We start from the raw sequence: 20,123 nt of genomic DNA, 5'->3' as shown, positions 1-20,123 counted from the left end.
AACTAACAAACTAAGAAATAAGAATGAAAAAGAGTATATATATACATGCATACACACACACACACACACACACACACACACATATATATATAGTTGCATGTGTATGTATAACAATATATATATACACACATGCACATAAAAATATTTCAGAAAATAAAAGAATGCACAAAACTAGCAAACTAAGAAAGGCCAAGAAAGACTTGAAAGAAGAAACTACTATATATATATATATATATATATGAACTTGTGTGTGTGTGCATGCGTGTAGATGTATGTATGTGAGTGTGTCTGTGGATAAAAATACCAAAATCAAACACAATAAAATCAACTAGCACGCAAATTACCTACTAAATAAACATAGAAACACACTAAACAACTATCACATAAATGAAGAAACATAAGAATAGAAGAACCTACACTTATATGTGTATAAAAACACAAACTAAGAAAACAAGAGACACACAAAGGCGAGCAAGAAGGGGACAAGGCAATGCAAGCAGGGAGAAAAGACAAAGGATGAAAGGAGTGGAAGACCACCACCAGGCTAGGAAGACCAAAGGAGCAGGAGGATGAGCGTGAGGCCATGGGACACCACAAAACCAGAAGGGGCAAGACTAGGAATGAAGGTTTCTCTGAGAAGAAAGTAAAGGTTGTCAAGAATTGCTTAAACTTCAACCATCATCTCGATTGAGATTGGACGGATTATTACCAATTTGAATGGTCTCCTTTAGCTTTCTTTTGAAGTTGTCCTTATAAACAACTTGGCTGTCCCCTAAGTAAATGGTGCTTGATCGTAGAAGAATGCTCGACTAAAGCGGATTTAAGAATGCACTCATGGTTGATATCCACTGCATGTTCTTTGATCCTAGTGGAGAAAGAACAACTTGTCTCACCTATCTAGGGGGTTCCACACTAGTGATCAAAACAACATCATTTGACACTAAACCTACTGTGGCCAAGTATTTACATGGACCTTGTGTGCCCGATCACCCACTACTCGACTTGACCAACATGATAGGTCTAAGTAGATTTCCTATTTCAGTTATAAGTTTCCCACCATGAGCTAACTAGATTTCCTATTTCAGTCATATGTTTTCTAATCTGATTCTGATATACATTTGTGTTTTTATACAGAGAATTGATCATCCATCTTACATAAGTTACACCTCCCATCTCAGCCTTACATGGTCTTCCTTGATTGTTGTTGGTGTAACACTCTAGCATACACTAGGCTGGTTGGAGTATACAAGTGAATAAGAACAATTCATTCAAGAACTTCCTTAAATAGTGCAAGTAACAATTGGAAGGCTTTTTCAGCCGCTTCTCATCTAGCAGATTATACTTACATGCTCTCAAAGGCATATAAGGGAATGCAGCTGTAACATGACGTGTGTATACATCCACATGATATGCATGCTCACTATCATAATGTGAGACAAACAAAAGGAAGGAATTATAAACATTTCGAACAATCAGCTCAATCCATGATTGGCATGTTAAAGCAATAAGATTCAAGTTCTACTATAAACCTCTCTCGTTCGATCGAATCGTTTAATGAAAGGAGAATTGATGCATAATATTCAGACTAACTTTAATGAAAGAAATGGTGCAAGGAGATTTACAGTCTTGATCTGACAAGGCATCGTTGCATTAAAGATGAATTGTTTCTTCTACTCCAATTCGTAAACTTTGATATCTGGGGCTTAAAGGCTGTTGGTTGACTCCTCTGGCAGAATTAACTTCCTTCGATAGGGATGATATTAGGATGGCATGAATTCTCAGCAAAAAATTGGACAAGAAGATTGATAAGGGCGAGAAATTGCAACAAGAATGGTAAGAGAGAGAGAATGCAAGCTCCTGTGAGATTGTGATTCTCCTCTATATAGAATAATGCTCGACTACTCTTGAGCCTGGCCAAGAAAAATGAGTTATGTACATGAAAGGTTTGCAAGGTGGTGAGCGGGAGTTGAAATTGTTGACAAAACAAAAGTGGTAAAAGTGGTCAAAAATATTAAAAGAATATAAGAGGCTGTTAGACTTAATGAGATAATTTAATTTCTTTTCAAACAGTCTAATCCCAAACTATTATAGATAATACTCATATTACCTATATATATTTGTACGTGTTTTCTTATACACATATATACATATGCGTCACGTTGAAGTATAAGTGCACTTGTATTTACATATGCATTTAAAGTATACATATGCACATGCGTTACTTCAAGGTGTATATATATATATATATATATATATATATATATGTATGTATGTATGTATGTATGTATGTATGTATGTATGTATGTATGTATGTACAATAAAACATGTATAATGTACTTAGGTACCATGGGTATTATTTATAACATAACACATCTGACATCACATGGTGCATAATTCCCAAGTTATATTTAAAAGGTAACAATTTCGTTTCTTTTTTATTTGATTATGCGATTATAAATATGTACGAGCATTTGATGACCTATCTAGCTCATGGTGGACACTTGGCATTGTCTAGTTTGTACCAGTATTCTTTCCCTTGGCCATGGTGATTTAGATTTATATCTATTAATGCAGTGGCAGGTTGGTGCACTCGTGCCCTATTCCCTCTCTGGCAATGCTTTCCCCACTTTGCCGCACTCTTGTAAGAAGAAACATGGTGAAAGCATACTTCCACATCATTCAAATGAAATTAAATTATCATAACTAATAAACATATTGACTAACCATTTCCAATTCATGTAATATAATAACGATTAATCAACATCTTCCATTCCACATGAAATGTAAAGAATAACCAATATTTCCATTCATATGAAATCAAAAAGAGTAACAAATTTAACCAACCATTTAGGATTAGCTTGAAATATCAACCACTAAATAAAATTTTCAAAATCAACAAAATAGGGGAAGTAACAACAATTCAATGCACTATCTTCAAATAATAGAGATGAAGTGCTTGCAACGAGGCTTAAACGAATTTTGCACTGTTGTTTGCATCAACAATCACTAAAACATATGGACACTTGTTTCAGCATGCTTTCACCACCAAGAGTTTTCACCATCTAATTAATTATCAAACTACTTTGCTTAACTATTCTAATTCTTATTCAACATAGGCAAATTTAAACTAAATGCGGAATGTAGGAAACCATGCAATACTTTAAAAGTTCACAAGTGTTCACCATGTAAAGACGATAATGAATAAAGAGCAATTTTGGCAGTATATTAGCAATAATTTCTCCAACAATCGCCAATCACAAATGAGAGGAGCAAGACTTATATAGGGAGCTCAATTATAATGAATGGCCCAGATCGATTTGAGATCGATGACCAAGATTATTCCAACAAAGCTCTAATTGGGGTTGTTACAACTCCCACAAACAAGCATAATGTTGTCGAATCAAATTGAAGCACCTATCTAAGAACCAATGAGAAAATTCATTATGATATGGGCTTTCAACAAATATTCATCTAGAAGCTTGTTTCGTTTATCCTTGGCTTTATTTGCGATTTCAATAAATCCTAGACTTGATATTGTTGAGCTCCTCAATAGGTACACTTGGCATATTTTGGACCTTTCGTTTAACAACCTCCAAGTGAATTGTTCATGTTACAAAAGTCTTTTTCCATTCAATTGCATTCTCTTGACAACGAACCATGAAAGTTTTGAATGATGCATCACCTTTCAATTGTTTTCTCTTGATAATTTTGGAAGCTTTGAAGTAGATGGACTTCTCTCAATATTTCTACATTTATGTTTTTCTCTTTTCACTCATCAAACTTGAACGCTTCCTTTATTGCCTCAAAGATTTTGTATTCGATCGCCTGGATTGCTTCCTTTAGCCACTGAGAATCACACTATACTTCCCAAGGGTGTCTTGTTTTAAAGCCAATATGCAATATGATATACCGAGATCAATCACTTCATTTACCTTTATCACCTTATCCTGTTCCAACATTTCTCTAGGGACATCTTTCAATACTTTCAATTGATGGATAATCTTCTCCTTAATGAATTGAAATTTCTCACATATTAGGTATTGAACCTAAATTCTATTCTGAATGGAAACAACTATCTCGTAACTTAACGTATACTCTTCAATGAAATCGTTCACTTCTTTGAAGGCTTCCTCAATCCATGACTTCGCTTCTTGAGTTTTCTTCATAATCTCCAAATTATCAATTGACTCTCTAAGAAGCATATGGGAGCAGAAAATGCTTGATCGTTATGTTGTATTAGATTCATTTAGTGTTGGATATATTCGTTCTTTGTCCACCTTCCTTTTATTGCCTTTTTGTTACAACTTCTCTAATTGGTCTTTCTTCTAAGGCATGGATAGATCCATGAGCATCCTCAATTACATGCATCTTTGTTGACCCTTGGGGTGATAATATGTACCGCGTAAGCGCCTAAACTATCCTTGTTGATTTTTGAAACCTGTTGTTTGACCTTTTCTCCTTTCTTTCCCAATCCTCTCTAAATCTCAACTGGCTATTTCTTCATAGTTTCTTCTTTCCTTAACATGTCTAACAACCATGTAGGTGCAGTCCATTCTTCTAGTTCATTATTTGGTTATCCCTCTTTCTAGCTTCATTTCATTGATTATCACCTTCTTCTTCCTCTTCTTCTAGTTCATTATTTGGTTACCCCTCTTCTCGAGCTTCATTTCTTTGATTATCACCTTTTTCTTCTTGACTTTCTGTAGGTGCCATAGTCATGTTCTCATTAAAGTTCTTATTTCGGAAGCCCATCTCACCTTGTTCGGGAATTTCATCAATATCAATCACATAATCTTGTTTATCCAAAAAAATCCTCTATTCTTTGCAGAGGAGAATCCTCTTTGTGCTCTTCTAGATCCAAAGGAAAATAGTCGGGACTTCGGCTTATGGTAGCTTTTGATTCTATCACAACTTCTTGAGGTGCTTCCTTCTCGAAGAAACTCTAGCTTTTTATAGAGTGGCACTTGTTTTTTGCTTCTTAGATGTCGGTCCTTGACTTGTTTCCTTCCTTTTCGTGCCTTATGTTTGTGAAGCCTTTACTATTCTTTCTTTTCTTGCTACTTCCACACTTTTGCTTATTAGTGGCAATTGTTTGGATGATTCTTTTTCAAGCTCTTCCACATCCTTCATCAATTCGTAAGTTAGGGGAATTCTTCATTTCCTAAAAATTTCCATTTGTTTATCCAACCATTCTTGAGTGAAGAGCACGAATGGTGTCATCAAAGTCTTCAAATCAATATCACAATATTTGAGCCAATCAATGGGTTCTAATTCTTGGTCTTTCGTTGTCTCAAAATCCTTTCTAATAAGGTTGTCATAATCCTCTAACTAATCAAGAACCTGAACTTGCTGCAACTTATATTTCTAATCATCTCCATGGATAATCTTGAAACCATTCTTTTTATCACCTCGAAATTGTTAGCAATATTCTCTCCATAATCTTTTAAGTGTAAACCTTCCTAATTTTCTTGTTTGGATCAAAATTCCTCTTGCATCATAGGATTCCAATGCATAATACTCAAATTCTTCCTCGATTGCCTTAGATGCTTGAAGTTGAAATGTAAGTCCATGTTTGTGCTTATGCGTTTGAATTTCATCTTATGTGAGCAATTGCCTTGATGCTTCCATCACCATTAGTTTGTTTGTCAGATATTTTGGGGGCCTTTTGGGATACAATGAACCATAGTTTAAAATCTTTGCGATATATCACTGCTAAACTCGGCACCGGTTTAATGAATATAAAACAGCGAGATAATTACCATAATATCGCCAAAACACACGAGTTTTAGGGGATTAAATCGACAAGTACAACAAACAAAATATGATATAAAATTTAGGGTTTTGTAAAACCATTTTTGCAAACAATCGATGGGAATGAAGACCGTCGGAAAAAAATATTGCTCCATGGCTGGGATGACAGTTTGGAGAGTCGTTAATCAATGCATTCGAATGCCCAAACCTGCGATTAAATTTTGAAAGTTTATAATGTTTTTAATCAAATGCCAAGACTTGCAAATTTTCATGCCATACTAATTTCGCTACCTTCCCGACTATATCAAATAAACTATCGCTGAACTTTAATTCACGATACTGATAATTGGTTTATATAGTATATAGTTTATTTACAAAAGTATCACATTTGTAATTATCTATCTAAAATGTTAATAGTGAGTTGGCGGAAAAGACTATAGTTTATCAAATCACTATCTTGGCGAACAAGAGCTAATTAATTTGTATTTTAAAATTTATATATTTTGATTTATATAATTTTAATACAAGAGATTATAGTTATATAATTATTTAATGGTCCAATCAATATATGCTCTGCATCACATTTATAATTATCTATCTAAAATGTTTATAATGACTAGGCGGAAATGACTATAGTTTATCAAATCACTATCTTGGCGAACAAGAGTTAATTAATTTATATTTTAAAGTTTATATATTTTGATTTATATTATTTTGATATAAAAGATTATACTTATACAATTATAATTTATATTTATAGAAGTATTTAATGGTCCAAGACTCCAATCAATATATGTTCAACATATTTGGAATTTTGATGTATGAGTCTATTTTTAAAAATTATACATTTTCAAATGTTCGATAAAAGTGTCGATTTATTGCCAATTTTTTTGCTGAGTTTTTGGTGAATCCGAGTTTTTCAATTTTTTTGGGTTTGCCGAGTCCGAGTTTTTCAACTATGCAATGAACCCCCCAACACCCTTGCCTAAACTTTTAAAATTGAATATGCCATGAACTATACTTCTTGGTCAACTTCCTAGCTTCATCAGATAGTCTCTTGTGAGGAGCTCCTTGTATTGTTCTCAAAATGCGCATGGTGAATATTTTGAAATGTTTATTGTTGTGAAGATGTAACTTTGGACAACACTCGTACACTAGGAATTGTACCATTTCGGTTGCAACTGGGCCTAAACATCTCAATCTAGGATACTTGTACATCAACACAAACATGTATACCATATATGAGATCATGAAAAATGTCTCTATCTTCTCTAGCATCCTTAATTGAAGATTGAGATTGTCACTAGTGATCTTTGCCCATTCAAACATCATCTCACAATTAGATATTTTGTTCATGAAGTAGAACATCGAAGGCTCAAGACTGCACCTTGTGGGTGTTCCATAACTTTACCCAACATGATGATAAGATCACCTTAATTCTCTGGAAAAACAGACTTACATAGCTTTGGCAACTTAGTGTTATGCTTCCTAGGTTCAAGTAGTCAATCATTGTTGATCATGGTGGTGCGAGCTTTATGTTTGTCGTTGTAGTACTTCACGGCTTGCTTCCATATAATTGCTCATCTCGTGAAGTGGAATATTGAAAATTTCCCTTATTGCCTGCTCTACGAGTGACACCAACTTCTTTGGACTGTAACTAATTGTTCTTGTTTGTGGATCATAATGCTTGGCACTTTTTTCAACTCTGGGCATTGCATCATTGGTGGGAAGGCTGCTGCTTGAACTATTCCGTTTCTCACCCTTCACCTTGCCAACTTCGATGGATTGCCCCTGAACATTCGATCTACAAGTATTTGAACCTTCCAAATCTGAGTTTGCCTTGATAAATTTGGAGTTTAATCACCTTGAATTTGCTTGAGTACTGATGTTTCTTGGAGCCAGCTTTTAATGATTTCTAATGTCTTCTCCAAAACTGACTCTTAGTGTGAAAATCACTGCATGCTACTATCAACCTAATCTGTTTATTGTGCTTGATCAAATTGTATTGGGTGTTGAATGGAATTCAACACCCTCCCTTTGTCATATAGATGCTCATCTTGTGAAGTTAAATATTGAATATTTCTCTTATTGTCCGCTTTGTGAGCGACACCAACTTCTTTGGACCATAACTAATCGTTCTTGCTTGTGGATTATAACTTTATGTTTGAAGGCTGGGCGGATATGTTTGGAGAGGCTTGGACAAAGGTGTCCAAGATTAGGTCGGAATCCAACCTACCCTTGGACAGCCCTGTCCAGGATGAGGTCAGAATCCGACCTACTTGGACAGCATCCATGCTTTCCTCTTTCAAAATTTTGTGCCTTCTTACATACAAAACAAATTCATGTCGAAGTTGAGCTTGGATTCCGACCTCTTGTTGGACAGCATCCATGCCTTCTTCCTTTAAACATTTTGTGCCTTCTTTCCTACAAACCAAATTTGCTTCACTTTTCTTTTTCATATTTAAACTCGAATGCCTTCTTGATTGAAATAAAGTGGCCTTTCACGCCTTGATTTCATTTTGAAATCAGAGATCTGAATGTGAACTTTTCCATGATTAAGAATCTGATTTTTATGCTTTTCCTGGGGAAGTATGTCCGTTTATAAACTTGAATGAGATTTTGCTTTGTAAATCCCCAAACATCTGAGCAGAAATAGTCAGGAGGTTGGAACTGAGTCCATATTGGACAGTGGAATTTGAATGGGTCTTGGACATGCTTTACCAAGGTGAGGTTGGAATCTGACATTCCCTTGGACAATCCTTTGCAAGGTGAGGTTGGAATCTGACATTCCCTCTGGACAGCCCTTTGCAAGGGGAGGTTGGAATCCTTTCATTCAAACATTGACTCCTATCCTTCATTCGATCATTGATTCTCAGTCTTGCTCATTCTCAGATCTGTTTGTGAAGGCCCTCAATTTCATTTTTTTATGGTAGATCCTGTCTAACATTGCATCTTGATTTGCATCCTCATGTCAATCTTTCCTTAGATCCATTTGACTTGCCTTACCAAGTAGGTGTTTCAATACCTTCCCACCAGATTTCCATTCTCTGTCAATGTTAAGATCTTGAACATAAAATTAGATTTCCCACTGTCATATCAAATATCGTCTCAGACTGAATCTCACCTTAAATTTAGCAAAGTGTTGGATGCCTTGCTAACAACTCCATTTCCTCTATGGATCAACTTTCAAAATGGGTAAGGGCCAGCATCTACAGATGTTCCAACTTAACCCACTGACTAAGGTTTCAGAATTCCGACTAAACTAAGACAGCTACGCTTCTACCAAACAAAAAAAGAGGGTCTCCATTTGTAATGGGGTGATGGTGCAGAAAAGGTCACAACAGTTCCTTTTCTTTTGTGAAAACCAATCATAGATCCCTTTTTTAAAGAAGATCCTCCATTTTTAGCCTCCGCAAGTCATAATTGGTACCATTGAAATTTCAAAATTTTAATATCCAATCAGAATTTAGATGCAGCCACCCACCCAAATTTGTAAAACAAATTAATACAACTCCCATTGCAGCACATTAAGATTTCATTTTTCCACCCAAATGCAAAGTTGGACTACAAGGGAGGACAGTAGAGATTACACTCCTACAGTTATTACATTCCAGTTATGCCGCTCTATAGTTATTGGTATCCAAATGTAAAGTCCTTTGCATGTTTCTTGAGCATTGTGTGATTGCATGTAGCTAAGCTGGACATTTCACTAAATTGGATGCAAATGTGGGTATTCTTGAAGGCCTTTGTGAAGGTAATAAGTTGTACAAACTGATTTTGATAGCAACCTATTTTGCTTGAGTTTTTCTTACATTGGGTTTCGCTAGGATAAGCCTTATGTTGTACTTGTCCTGTTCTTACTTGTTTATAATGTCTCTGCATAATATGAGCATTTTGTATCTCTATTGAGGTAAGCCGTCTATGTTTTTTAAATATTGCATAAAACTAGGTCAAAGAATTATTGATTAAAAGATTCATTTTGGTGATTCTTCCAGTGGCCTATCCATTGAGTTAATAGATCTGTTACCCCTGAAGTTCTCACCCATTGCATCCATGCCTGTAAATATTTAGGAATGCTGCTATCTACTGAAATATTGCGTGTCTCTGAGGAAGTGAAATTGATGGTTAGGCAGAACTTCAGCTGGCTGTAATAATGAAAAGTGATTTAATGGGATGTTAGTTTATCAAGTTTGTGTGACAGGATCAAGTGTGCAATGCATTGTGGAGCATTGGTGCATGGTCAGACCTAAAAGGCTGTATGACAATTGCACGGCCTTTGTATTTGCATCTATATGTCCTTATTGTTCTTTTGTCTAATAGTGGTAATGTTTGAATTTGTGTTGCGGTGAATGCAGAAATCTACTTCTGTTAGGTTTTTTCTGGTTTTAAAAAACATGCCATTACTCTTACATATGATCAATTGCTTTGATTTAATATTGCTTCATCGCACTGAACTCTTTGTAAATTCACGGATTTAATATGCTATTACTCTTACATTTGATTTAATGTTGCTTAATATACAATGGATTATCATTATATACCATGCTCTGTCATATTCATTTTTTGGGCCTTTTTAACATTAATAGCTTATAACATTTTTTGTGGCTTTCTTATGGATAACTTGGTTGTCAATGAAACTGAATATATAAATGAAACTGCTGCAGTTTTGAGTTTGTCCATGTATTGTAGGACCCCATCAAATCTCTAACAAAGAATTTTCCAAATATGCAACTTTCAAAATCTCTCGTAAAATATCAATCCTTGATCAAATGTACAAAGTAATCTGAAAGACTCTAGTAGGTATGAAGGTTACATTTACAAAGTATGGAAAAGGTCCTTTTCATTTTTTATTATAGTTAGGTTGTGAGCCTGAATTGGCGCCCCTTGAATGTTCACTTGCCATGTTTGTAACACCACTTTTGGATTTATTTATTAAATAATATTGATGACTTGTAATTGCCAATCAAGTTTTCTTCTCTGTTTTGTCTTTTGAGATTGCTTGGCCGTGAGTTTGGTGGTTTCTTTTAGCATCAAAAGACAACTTTCTTGTTAAGGTTTTTTGCTTTACCTCGATAATTGCGATTCAAGGTTTCTTCTCTCTTTTGTCTTTTGAAAATTTCTTGGACAAGCTTGTGGTTGTCTCTCTGATCATCAAATGAAAACATTTTTTGTTAATTTGTTTTTTGTTTTACATCCATTGCTAGGCATAACAAAAGCAATTTATTAATGCAATGGAGCAAAGATTTGGAAGTGATGCACCTCCTCTGCCAAGATGGGAAAGTTTTGTGATTAATGGCCATGAGTTTGGTGGGGATTTTCCTTCGGGACCTTACAACAGAATGATCTCAAAATTATACGGAACAGGCGGCGAGTCTTCCAAAACCATCAATAGATATAGTTTGGAGAATCAACAAGCCTCAGTAGGCCCTACGAGTGGCCAACCTTTATTATCTATTCATGAGAGTGTTCAGAACAAGTCACCAAATGGATTGTTGGCTGCGACCATACAACCTAGACAGGATGATATGTCTGCTACCACTCATTCAGGATCTCAGTTTCTTTGCAGTCCAAACCAAAAAGTACACGAGGATTTGTTTACCAGGTTTGGCCTAAGTGGAGCTCAGTTAACAAATAGAGAAATGCTGGATGAATCTACTAAAAGTGGCCCGTCTAAGGACTTTGTGTTTAGCGGTTTTGGATTAAGTGGAGTGCAGTTACCAAATGGAGGAAAACAAAACGAGCCTATTAGGAGTGACCATTCTAAGGATCTTGTGTTTAGCAGTTTTGGCTTAGCTGGAGCCCAATTATCAAATGTAGAAAAACAGGACAAACCTTCAAATTTAGTTTCAGTAGATGGCCAGTCTAAGGGGCATGATGAAAAATTGAAAATGGATGGTGTACCCCCAGGGGTTATATTCATGTGCAACAGAAAGACTAGAGAGACTTGCTTCCAATTTGGTTTGTTTGGCCTGCCTGGTTCACAGTTAAAATTAGTGAGCCGTATAGTGCCAGGAACTAAGCTGTTCTTGTTTGTGTTGGATTCACGAGAGTTGCAAGGCATTTTTGAGGCAACTTCAAATGGTGGTTTCAATCTAGATGTGAGGGCTTTTGGTGGGCTTTATCCTTCTCAGGTAAATAAGTTCAGGCAACTTAACTCTTTAAAGCTATCCAATGAACAAATTAGTAATTGTTTATCAGAAAGCTAATATTAGTAAATCATCCTGTTCTGTTAGATTGCACATATACAAGAATTTTATGCATTATTTCCTGGAAGCCCAAATCAATATGATGGAATCATAACTACTGGAAAATGTTTTCTTATAAATAATGGTAGTGGTGATATGTAGAGCCTCAGAGACAGAAACGAGCAAAACATTATTGGACAACATAAGAAATAAACAAAAATCCATATAAACATCCAATATAGGGGCATAGGAAGCCAAAAGTAACTGCAAGTCAAAGTAGTGTGCCAGCAGAGCAAAACATGAATAAACAAAATCCCAACAGACAACACCTCTGCTAAGCTCTGAAACACCCCACTGCCAACACCAGCATCATTCTTAACCACATTTTTCTGTCAAACATTCAGTTGTTCCATCCCTCAATCACCTCAATCAGAAACATAGGATTTATCTCACCATTCTGTGTGGGATACCATAACATGTGTATTTATTTCCATGATAATTTACAGAGATTTTGGTTACCCTCTCAAATGATCACTGACAACCATAGTAGCCGGAAACTCTAGTATCCCTCCTCTGGCATGTGTTTTCCTGTATCCAATTTGGGAATGTGCCCGATACAGCCCAGATACATGTCGAATATTGCAACAATGCGTGCCCCAAAAAAGCTTGATTTTTTAACCGTGTCAGATAATATGTGATTTGATTTTTTTAAAATCTGACATAAATCTTCCCAAATGTCATTTAAAAAACCTTCATTGATGCAATTTAAAATAACTAAATGGTATAAACATAACCTACACAAATGAGAAAGACAAATGAATGTTTTCCTAATTCACTGACCCATTTCTTGGGTTGTCTTCCAATGCAACTCCTCTATTTTTGCATATTGTAAAGTGTTAAATTAACTTATAATTATTTATGAGGCATTTATGTGTCTATATTGCTATTGAAGGAATGCAAATCTTCTCTAATAACATAGAAAACTATGTTAAAAATATGTGTATGTGTTTTTTAATTAATGTCGTATCCAGCCGTATTCATATTTGGGGTATCAAAAAATGGCCATATCTGTGTCCGATACTGTATCCATGTGTGTATGCATATACGTGTCTGTGCAACTTTGCTGACAACCCTTGTGAGAAAGTAGCAGGAACTTGACAACAAAACATAAGTACTAGTAGAAAGTAGTTAAAGTGTTAATGTCCATATTTGCATCACATAGCTCACATTTAATTGCTCATTATTTAAAAGTATTTTTTAAATTTATACCCTCTGAGATTTTCAGACCTTCCTGGTCAACAACATCCTTAGCATAATCTTCCGCTGTCTCCTCAAACATTACCACAACTCAGGGAGGAAAAGTAGAAGCTTGAGCCAGCTCATCACAGGAGTCTTAAATAGTGGTTATGCAGGCAACCATTATTTGTTATATCTTCTTCTCCTAACATATTCTCAACAAGATTTAGAATAATGTAATTTGTACTGCAAAAAATCTTATGTAATTGGTGGTCAGAAATCTGCCACACCAGAATGGATTCTTGCAATGAGCAGACATCTGGGGATGAGTTACTGAAGTTAAATATATCATGACATAATGAGTGTCGCACACACCTGACTTAGACCCACTGTTTGACACAGTCAAAATCAAAGCAGAAGCCATGCGAGTGAAGATTTTCCATAGCTAACACACATAACACATGTTAAGTTAAATTGAAGTTAAGCAGTCATCAAAGCATATACTGGGCCACAAGCCAAATAAAGTTATTTGTCACTTTTGAAAACACAACAAAAGAATTATGAATGGTGTGAAATAATGAATACGATGGCAGCTTTTCATGTGTGATGATATCTTCTTGCAAACAATCCTGCTCTACCTTCTCATTACTAATGAGGAATGCCCAAATTTGCGGAGGTAAGCTTCTATTAAAAGCTTACAAAGTTTCCAAAAAAAGAGCGAAAGCATCCTTGAAATAATAGTGAAAAAAGCCCCCAAAATAATAGCAGAAAAACATTCATGGGAACATTGTGAACAAATAGTCCTGAAGTAGTGAAAAAACATATCCGGAAATATAGCAGGAAAAAAACAGCTCGAAAAAATAGAAGAAAAGAAAACATGTATTTTTTCAAAAAAAAGCAGTTAAAAAGCTATACAAGGAGGATTGGGGCTCTCATTATGCATGCTGAGTTTGACTTTTAAAATTGCTTCTTTTTACAGGAGTTTGCTTTTTCATACTTGGTTTGTGAGGACAAAAACCTTGCAGGCAACATTCTCCATGTTGTTGAGAGATACAATTTGAAGAATAATCTAGTGGTCATTCAGAGGTCACATTTGGACATATTGGAGTTTACATTTTTAGATTTGAAGAGTTTATTGGATATCAGATTTGCAGAGGACAATTTGGAGAAGTTTGAGGAGGTTTACAACTTTCATTTTTCTGGTTGTATCTTCTTCGTTGTTGGGCGTATCCTTTCCAATGAACAATATCACTTCTTGAGGGTCAACGTGAGAATTTTTTGCAGCCATTAGGGTTTAAGGAGCTGATAGTGCATTCTCTTAAGATCTTAGTTGTGGTTTGACATTTCTAGGTCTAGCTGTACCATTTGGAGTAATTTAGTGAAGAATGTAGGGTTATGGAGCTTGTACTTGATTGGTTTTGTTGCAGTCATTTATTATCATTACCAACATAGTGATATGTTGTATTTGTGATTATTATCAAATTTAGTAGTTGGGTATCTTCAGTTAGTCTTTCTATTGTACTTTCAATTTTGAACAGATTCTAGATTTGAACATTACAAAACATTTCTTTTATATTTTCTGTCATAGAACTGTATTTGTTGAAATATAAATCACGTGTTTCTATTCTCTCTCAATTATTCTTGAACTCAAAAATAAAATAAAATTAAAGCAATATAAAGGTGTATATTAGAGTGTTACCAGAGCTCAGAATTTCCTTCCAGCTTTTTGGTCAAATTTGAAATGTGATTTTTAGATTTGAAATGGCATGAAATGACAGATTGGAGGCCAAAGTACTTTCTCAGACATGTAGCAAACTTAGTTTAGAATCACAAACAAAGAAATATGTTTATCTCATTTTGTTCCAATTGGAGGGATGTTTGATCATTGTAGAGCAATCACCTCCTTATTTGTGGTAGATTTCTCTTGCTCCTACAATGACTGCTTTGAGTCAACGAAAGTGGCTGAGGCATTGAGATGATTTGATAAGGCTGTTGGTTACTACTAGTTTGATGGAGATCACAAGAATCGCAGCACCTTGTGAACCTCATGAAGATGACACAATGAAGGAGGTACTTCAGCTTATCGTTGATACTTTCCAAGATCTTGGAGACACAGGGAGTCATCATTTGTCTAGGAGGTCTTCCACGCTAAAAAATATTTGCAGGAGTCAGATTGAGTAATCTCATGCTAGACTTTGAAAATAATACTGAAGATATTATTGCAGACATGAAGACTATTACAGTTATGCCAGTCAATGGGAGTGGTGCTATTTTCCAGCCCCTATACATACGTTAACTATTTCAAGGCAAGGACAACATGTTTTGAAGTTATTCAACATGGTGCTCAAACAATGCAAGGGAGAGTTGGAAGCCTTCTTAGATGGTGAGGAGGTTAACAAAACAAAAATGTGTGCAGCTAATGAGACTAATGATTTTCATGATGAATCTCGAGATGAGTTCACTAATATCCTTGATGAAGAGCATGTTGAAAAAAATGTCAGAAGGGGATCAAGAGGACAAATGTGATGCTGATTTCAAATCAGCTTTGGATGAGGGCATGCCAAGGACATGTATGATGACGTTCTCAGGTTAACTAATATTGATGATTCCATATCTTAATCCAGTGATGATAGTTGTGATAACTTTAAGTACTTATGTGCTGGGGAGTAATTTATTTACATGGGCAACCAACCATGAGGAGCTTTGGATCAAGAGAACAAATGTGATGCCGATTTCAAATCAGCTTTGGATGAGGGCATGCCAAGGACATGTATGATGACGTTCTCCGGTTAGCTAATATTGATGATTCCATATCTTAATCCAGTGATGATGGTTGTGATAACTTCAAGTACTTATGTGTTGGGGAGTAATTTATTTGCATGGGAAACCAACCATGAGGAGCATGTTGAGCACATTTTTTCGGAATGAAGTAATAAGCCCTTTAGCTTTCGGGATCTAGGTATGATAGCACCTATGTATGACGAAGATCCCATAGAAGATGATTTTTTTTTATTGTGATGAAGTTCAGATTTTTGAGTGGAATGCATGCATGAAGGATGCCATTGATGAATTTAATGATGATATAACCAAATTTGATTATCGTTTTGCTTGGAGCTGATTTTGGGCAAAAACTTCATGAGATTGTCGTGAGAATCTTCATAATGAGAGGCACAACTAATTTGGGACAGCTATGGAGTTATTTCTGATAGTTATGGAAGTTCAGTTTTTGCACGAGCATGATTTGAAGAGTCAATTTGTGTTGATTGTTGATAACTCATTTGTTGAGATTGGGGATGAAATGACATGAAACAATTCACTTTTTGAGTTGGATGATGGAACAACTCTTGGTTGTAGTGCTGCACTTGGGTGAAAATAGTAAGGTATGTCATCCAGGGGAAGATTCAGAACTTGATTTAGATTATGGTTTTCAGCCTGCTAATGATTTGAGTTCACTTTATGAGGTGATTAGGTACCCTCTTGTGAGACCATTGGATGTGAAATGTGCATATAAGGAGACAAATGAAGATTGCATTTGGTGATATGAGACTAGGATACATCGTCATTTTTTATTGCATATGGAATTGGAAGGTAACTTGTGTATGCAATTTGTCGATTTTAGTTGAAGGTTCATTCCTTGCTGGCACTTGCTTTGAGTTGCATCATTCTTGCATGAATTTTTATCTTGAGTTTTGGAATTGGCTAACAATTGGGATTGTTTATACATTCTCTTAGTTGATAAGCAATATTTTATGCCCTTCATATGTAGTTGGAGAGGTGGTTCCTTCATGGGATGTATTGATTCTTGGAGACTTTTTACATTTCAGATTGTGACAGTTCTCTAAATAGGGTGATTGAGTTTGCTACGATTTTTAGAACAAGGAAACAAGGTTTCAAGCTTCACATTTATGTAACTCTTGAGAAGGGACCTACACGTGAAAGCTACATTTTTGACAATCCATTCCTAGGATTGAGTAATTTTTCATCATTTTCTAATCTTTCTTTGGGATTATATTGAAGACAAAAATTGCTCCTTGCACCTCAAATGTTGATGCCTTAATGAATGGGCTAGACGAGGTTAGTAAAGAACACACAAATTTCTTTGATGAGCATGTTTATTGGAAGGCACACGGAGTTTGGGTATACACCTTTCTAGGTATGTACGAGATATTTTTCCTTGGGTATCCATGCTTGGAATTTTCGACGAAATTTATAGAGATTATTTGGAGTCATATAAATGAACACTGGAGTGATACGGATCAAATTTTCAGACCTAAAGTTATTGTTCTTTATCGTAACGCCACTGCGTGATTCTATTCCTACCTCTACATGTGAATTGGAGAAAAATTCCAAGAAAGAATTGGATCACTGATCAAATGTATACCCTTGGAGTGCTCCTTGGCGAATAATGGCTCAAATTTTCAGCTGTGAGCTTGCTGATTGGTTGCGGGTCAGTCATTTCATTCATGGTTAGCTCTCATTCAGGGGGTAGGCACACTATTTGTCAAGGAAGTGGGGTTTGTCAGCTGGTGATTGCTTGGAAGTGTTTCCCAAGCATTTTTGAGTTGAATTGATGTAGCTTTGTGCTTTCCACACATGCATGCACTTGGAAAATTCATTGGTATTGCTGTCATTCTTTTTGTAGCACACTTAACTCAGATTGTACCTTGCTGGCTTTAGTCATGAACAATAGTGGTTATTGTTTACTTGAAACCTTCCCAATTTAAAAAGTTCATCTTATGAAGGCAAGTGTTGTTTGTGCACCATGGGTTGTCAATTTTGATTAGTGTAATGCAACACCAATATGGTGTTTTCTTTTTGAGGTTGATTCGGGACCCTGGGATCATCTATGGCTTTTGTTTTGTCAGCATATTAATCTTGGGGCTAAATTGTAACTTCTTGAGAACAAGCAATTTAAGGGAGGTTAGATTGTAGTAAGCTAGTTTGGGATGAAGAGAATGTTAGCCTATTCATGAGATTCTCATATGCTATTAAGTGGTATTAGGGAATTCTGGAGATGTTGACAAAACTAGTTTCTTGTTTAGATATGTATAGGGAGGGTAATGCCCATTTTTGGAGCCTTTTCATATTTGATTTGTGAGGATGAATACCCTTGTAGGCAACTTGCTCCATGTTCTTGAGAGATACAATCTAGAGAATAATCTGGTGACTATTCTGAGATCACATTTGGACATATTGGAGTTTCTATATTCATCTGTAGTGTTCATTAGATACCAGATTTAAAGACGACAATCTTGGAAATGATTGAGGAGGGTTTAAAACTTCTACTTTTCTAGTTCTATATTCTTCCTTGTTGAGCATATGATTCCCAGCAAGCCATATGACTTCTTGGGAGCCAATGTAAGGATTTTTGGGCTACGATTGGGGTTTAAGGAGCTGGTATCTGCTTTCTTTCAAGATCTTAGCTAGGTTTGGTCATTTGGTGCAATTTGGTGAAGAACCTTGGGTTTCTGGAACTTGTACTTGCTTGCTAGTATTACTGCAGCCATTTATTTTCACTACCAGCATATGGCTATGTTGTTGTGATTATAATCAGATTCATCTGTTTGGGTATCTTATGTTTTTTATTTGTATTGTACTTAGTTGAACAGATTTTATAAGTGAATATTACTCACATTTTCTTTAGATTTGCTCTCATTGCACTGTATTTGTTGCAATATGAATCAACTCTTTCTATTCTCTCCATCAAATATTCTTTCACTCAAAAAATAAAATAAAAATCGAGGGATTTTAGGGGTGTATGTTACAACCTTTTAGTCTTTAGGTTGAATCAGGGCTTTAGTGTGGTGGGGGACTCCCACGCTACATCAAAATAAAGATTTTGTTTTTTAAAATGAGCACGTTTTTCTTTTTTATGAGACGTTGCACATCCAACTGCAGGGTATGCTTAGTCGTCCCCATGTGGTTTTGGTGCCTTTTGCTCATTTTCGACAATTTTTGGTCCAAGAATGATGACGCTCACCATCCCACCATACATGAAATATCAAGGGGATGAGGCCGATAGATTTTGGGCAGGTGATGTCCTACCTATGTATCCCATGTTTTTTTGTTCTCAGACAGTTAGGCAACCCGCCACAGTCTGGTGATGTTTCTCCCATTTCCAATGATTCTTTTGTGCAGGGGGGATGGCAAGGGGACATCTCCATACCATCTTGTCATTCTCAAAACACTGAGGGGACTTGGCCACCAACTTCTAGGGTTGGGGATGCGCCACTGTGTATCATTTGTGTTTTGAGTCCATCTGCTACTTCTGCTTTATATGAGTTAGTTTGCCTAATTTTGAAGGTTTGGTTTATTAATAAAATTTCTAAATGCAACTTGATTTTATATCTGGGATTATAGAAAATGCAGAATTCAATGCCCATTTGACTCTATCTATTATGAGACTTAATGGTTGATTAGATTTGTATTTGGATGATATATTCTGGTGCAGCCAAGGATAGGAGCGACCCCAAAAGATCTATCCAATCCTTACTGCAAGAGTAACACAACAGAAACAATAAAGAACAACTGAGAGACAAGCAAGATTGTTAAGAATATTAACTAGATAACCTACAGGTCTGATAGTACAGACCGTACTTCCTCTTCTTATTATAATATATCTCTAAACTGGCAGTATATTATATATATAACTCTTCCTAGGAGCCGGCGACTTCTTATGAAGCAATAGTATGATGCTTAACTAAACTAACACATAGTTAGTTAGGTTTTATTAATTTTCCTTCCCTAATCGCCGACTTAGAGGGAGTTTAGTTAGCGCTAGTTTAGGAAGGGTTAATACCCTTTAGGAAGGATATATAGGGAGGTTATAGATGCAGATTAAGGACACACAGCTACAACAAAGTCTGCTGCTCTAAGCATCTATATCCTGCAAATTATATAAGAGATACTCCCTCACAATCAAAAGTCGAATATTCATTATTGGATCTGCAT

General features: G+C 35.8%; 1 protein-coding gene across 1 annotated transcript in view; it reads left to right on the top strand.

Annotated features, from left to right (window-relative positions):
* LOC149557296 (uncharacterized) overlaps nucleotides 1-20,123 on the top strand; it is a 135,886-nt gene that overhangs the window by 67,980 nt on the left and 47,783 nt on the right. The window contains exon 2 of the mRNA XM_089831984.1: nucleotides 10,956-11,882. Coding sequence (XP_089688110.1) covers nucleotides 10,983-11,882 — 900 coding nt within the window. The 5' untranslated portion in view covers nucleotides 10,956-10,982. The remainder of the gene's footprint in view (nucleotides 1-10,955; nucleotides 11,883-20,123) is intronic.

This window comes from Cupressus sempervirens, chromosome 5 (assembly GCF_028749045.1).
Source record: "Cupressus sempervirens isolate cs-2001-9-10 chromosome 5, ASM2874904v1, whole genome shotgun sequence".
Lineage (NCBI taxonomy): Eukaryota > Viridiplantae > Streptophyta > Pinopsida > Cupressales > Cupressaceae > Cupressus > Cupressus sempervirens.
This window is presented reverse-complemented; position numbering and strand designations above follow the sequence as displayed.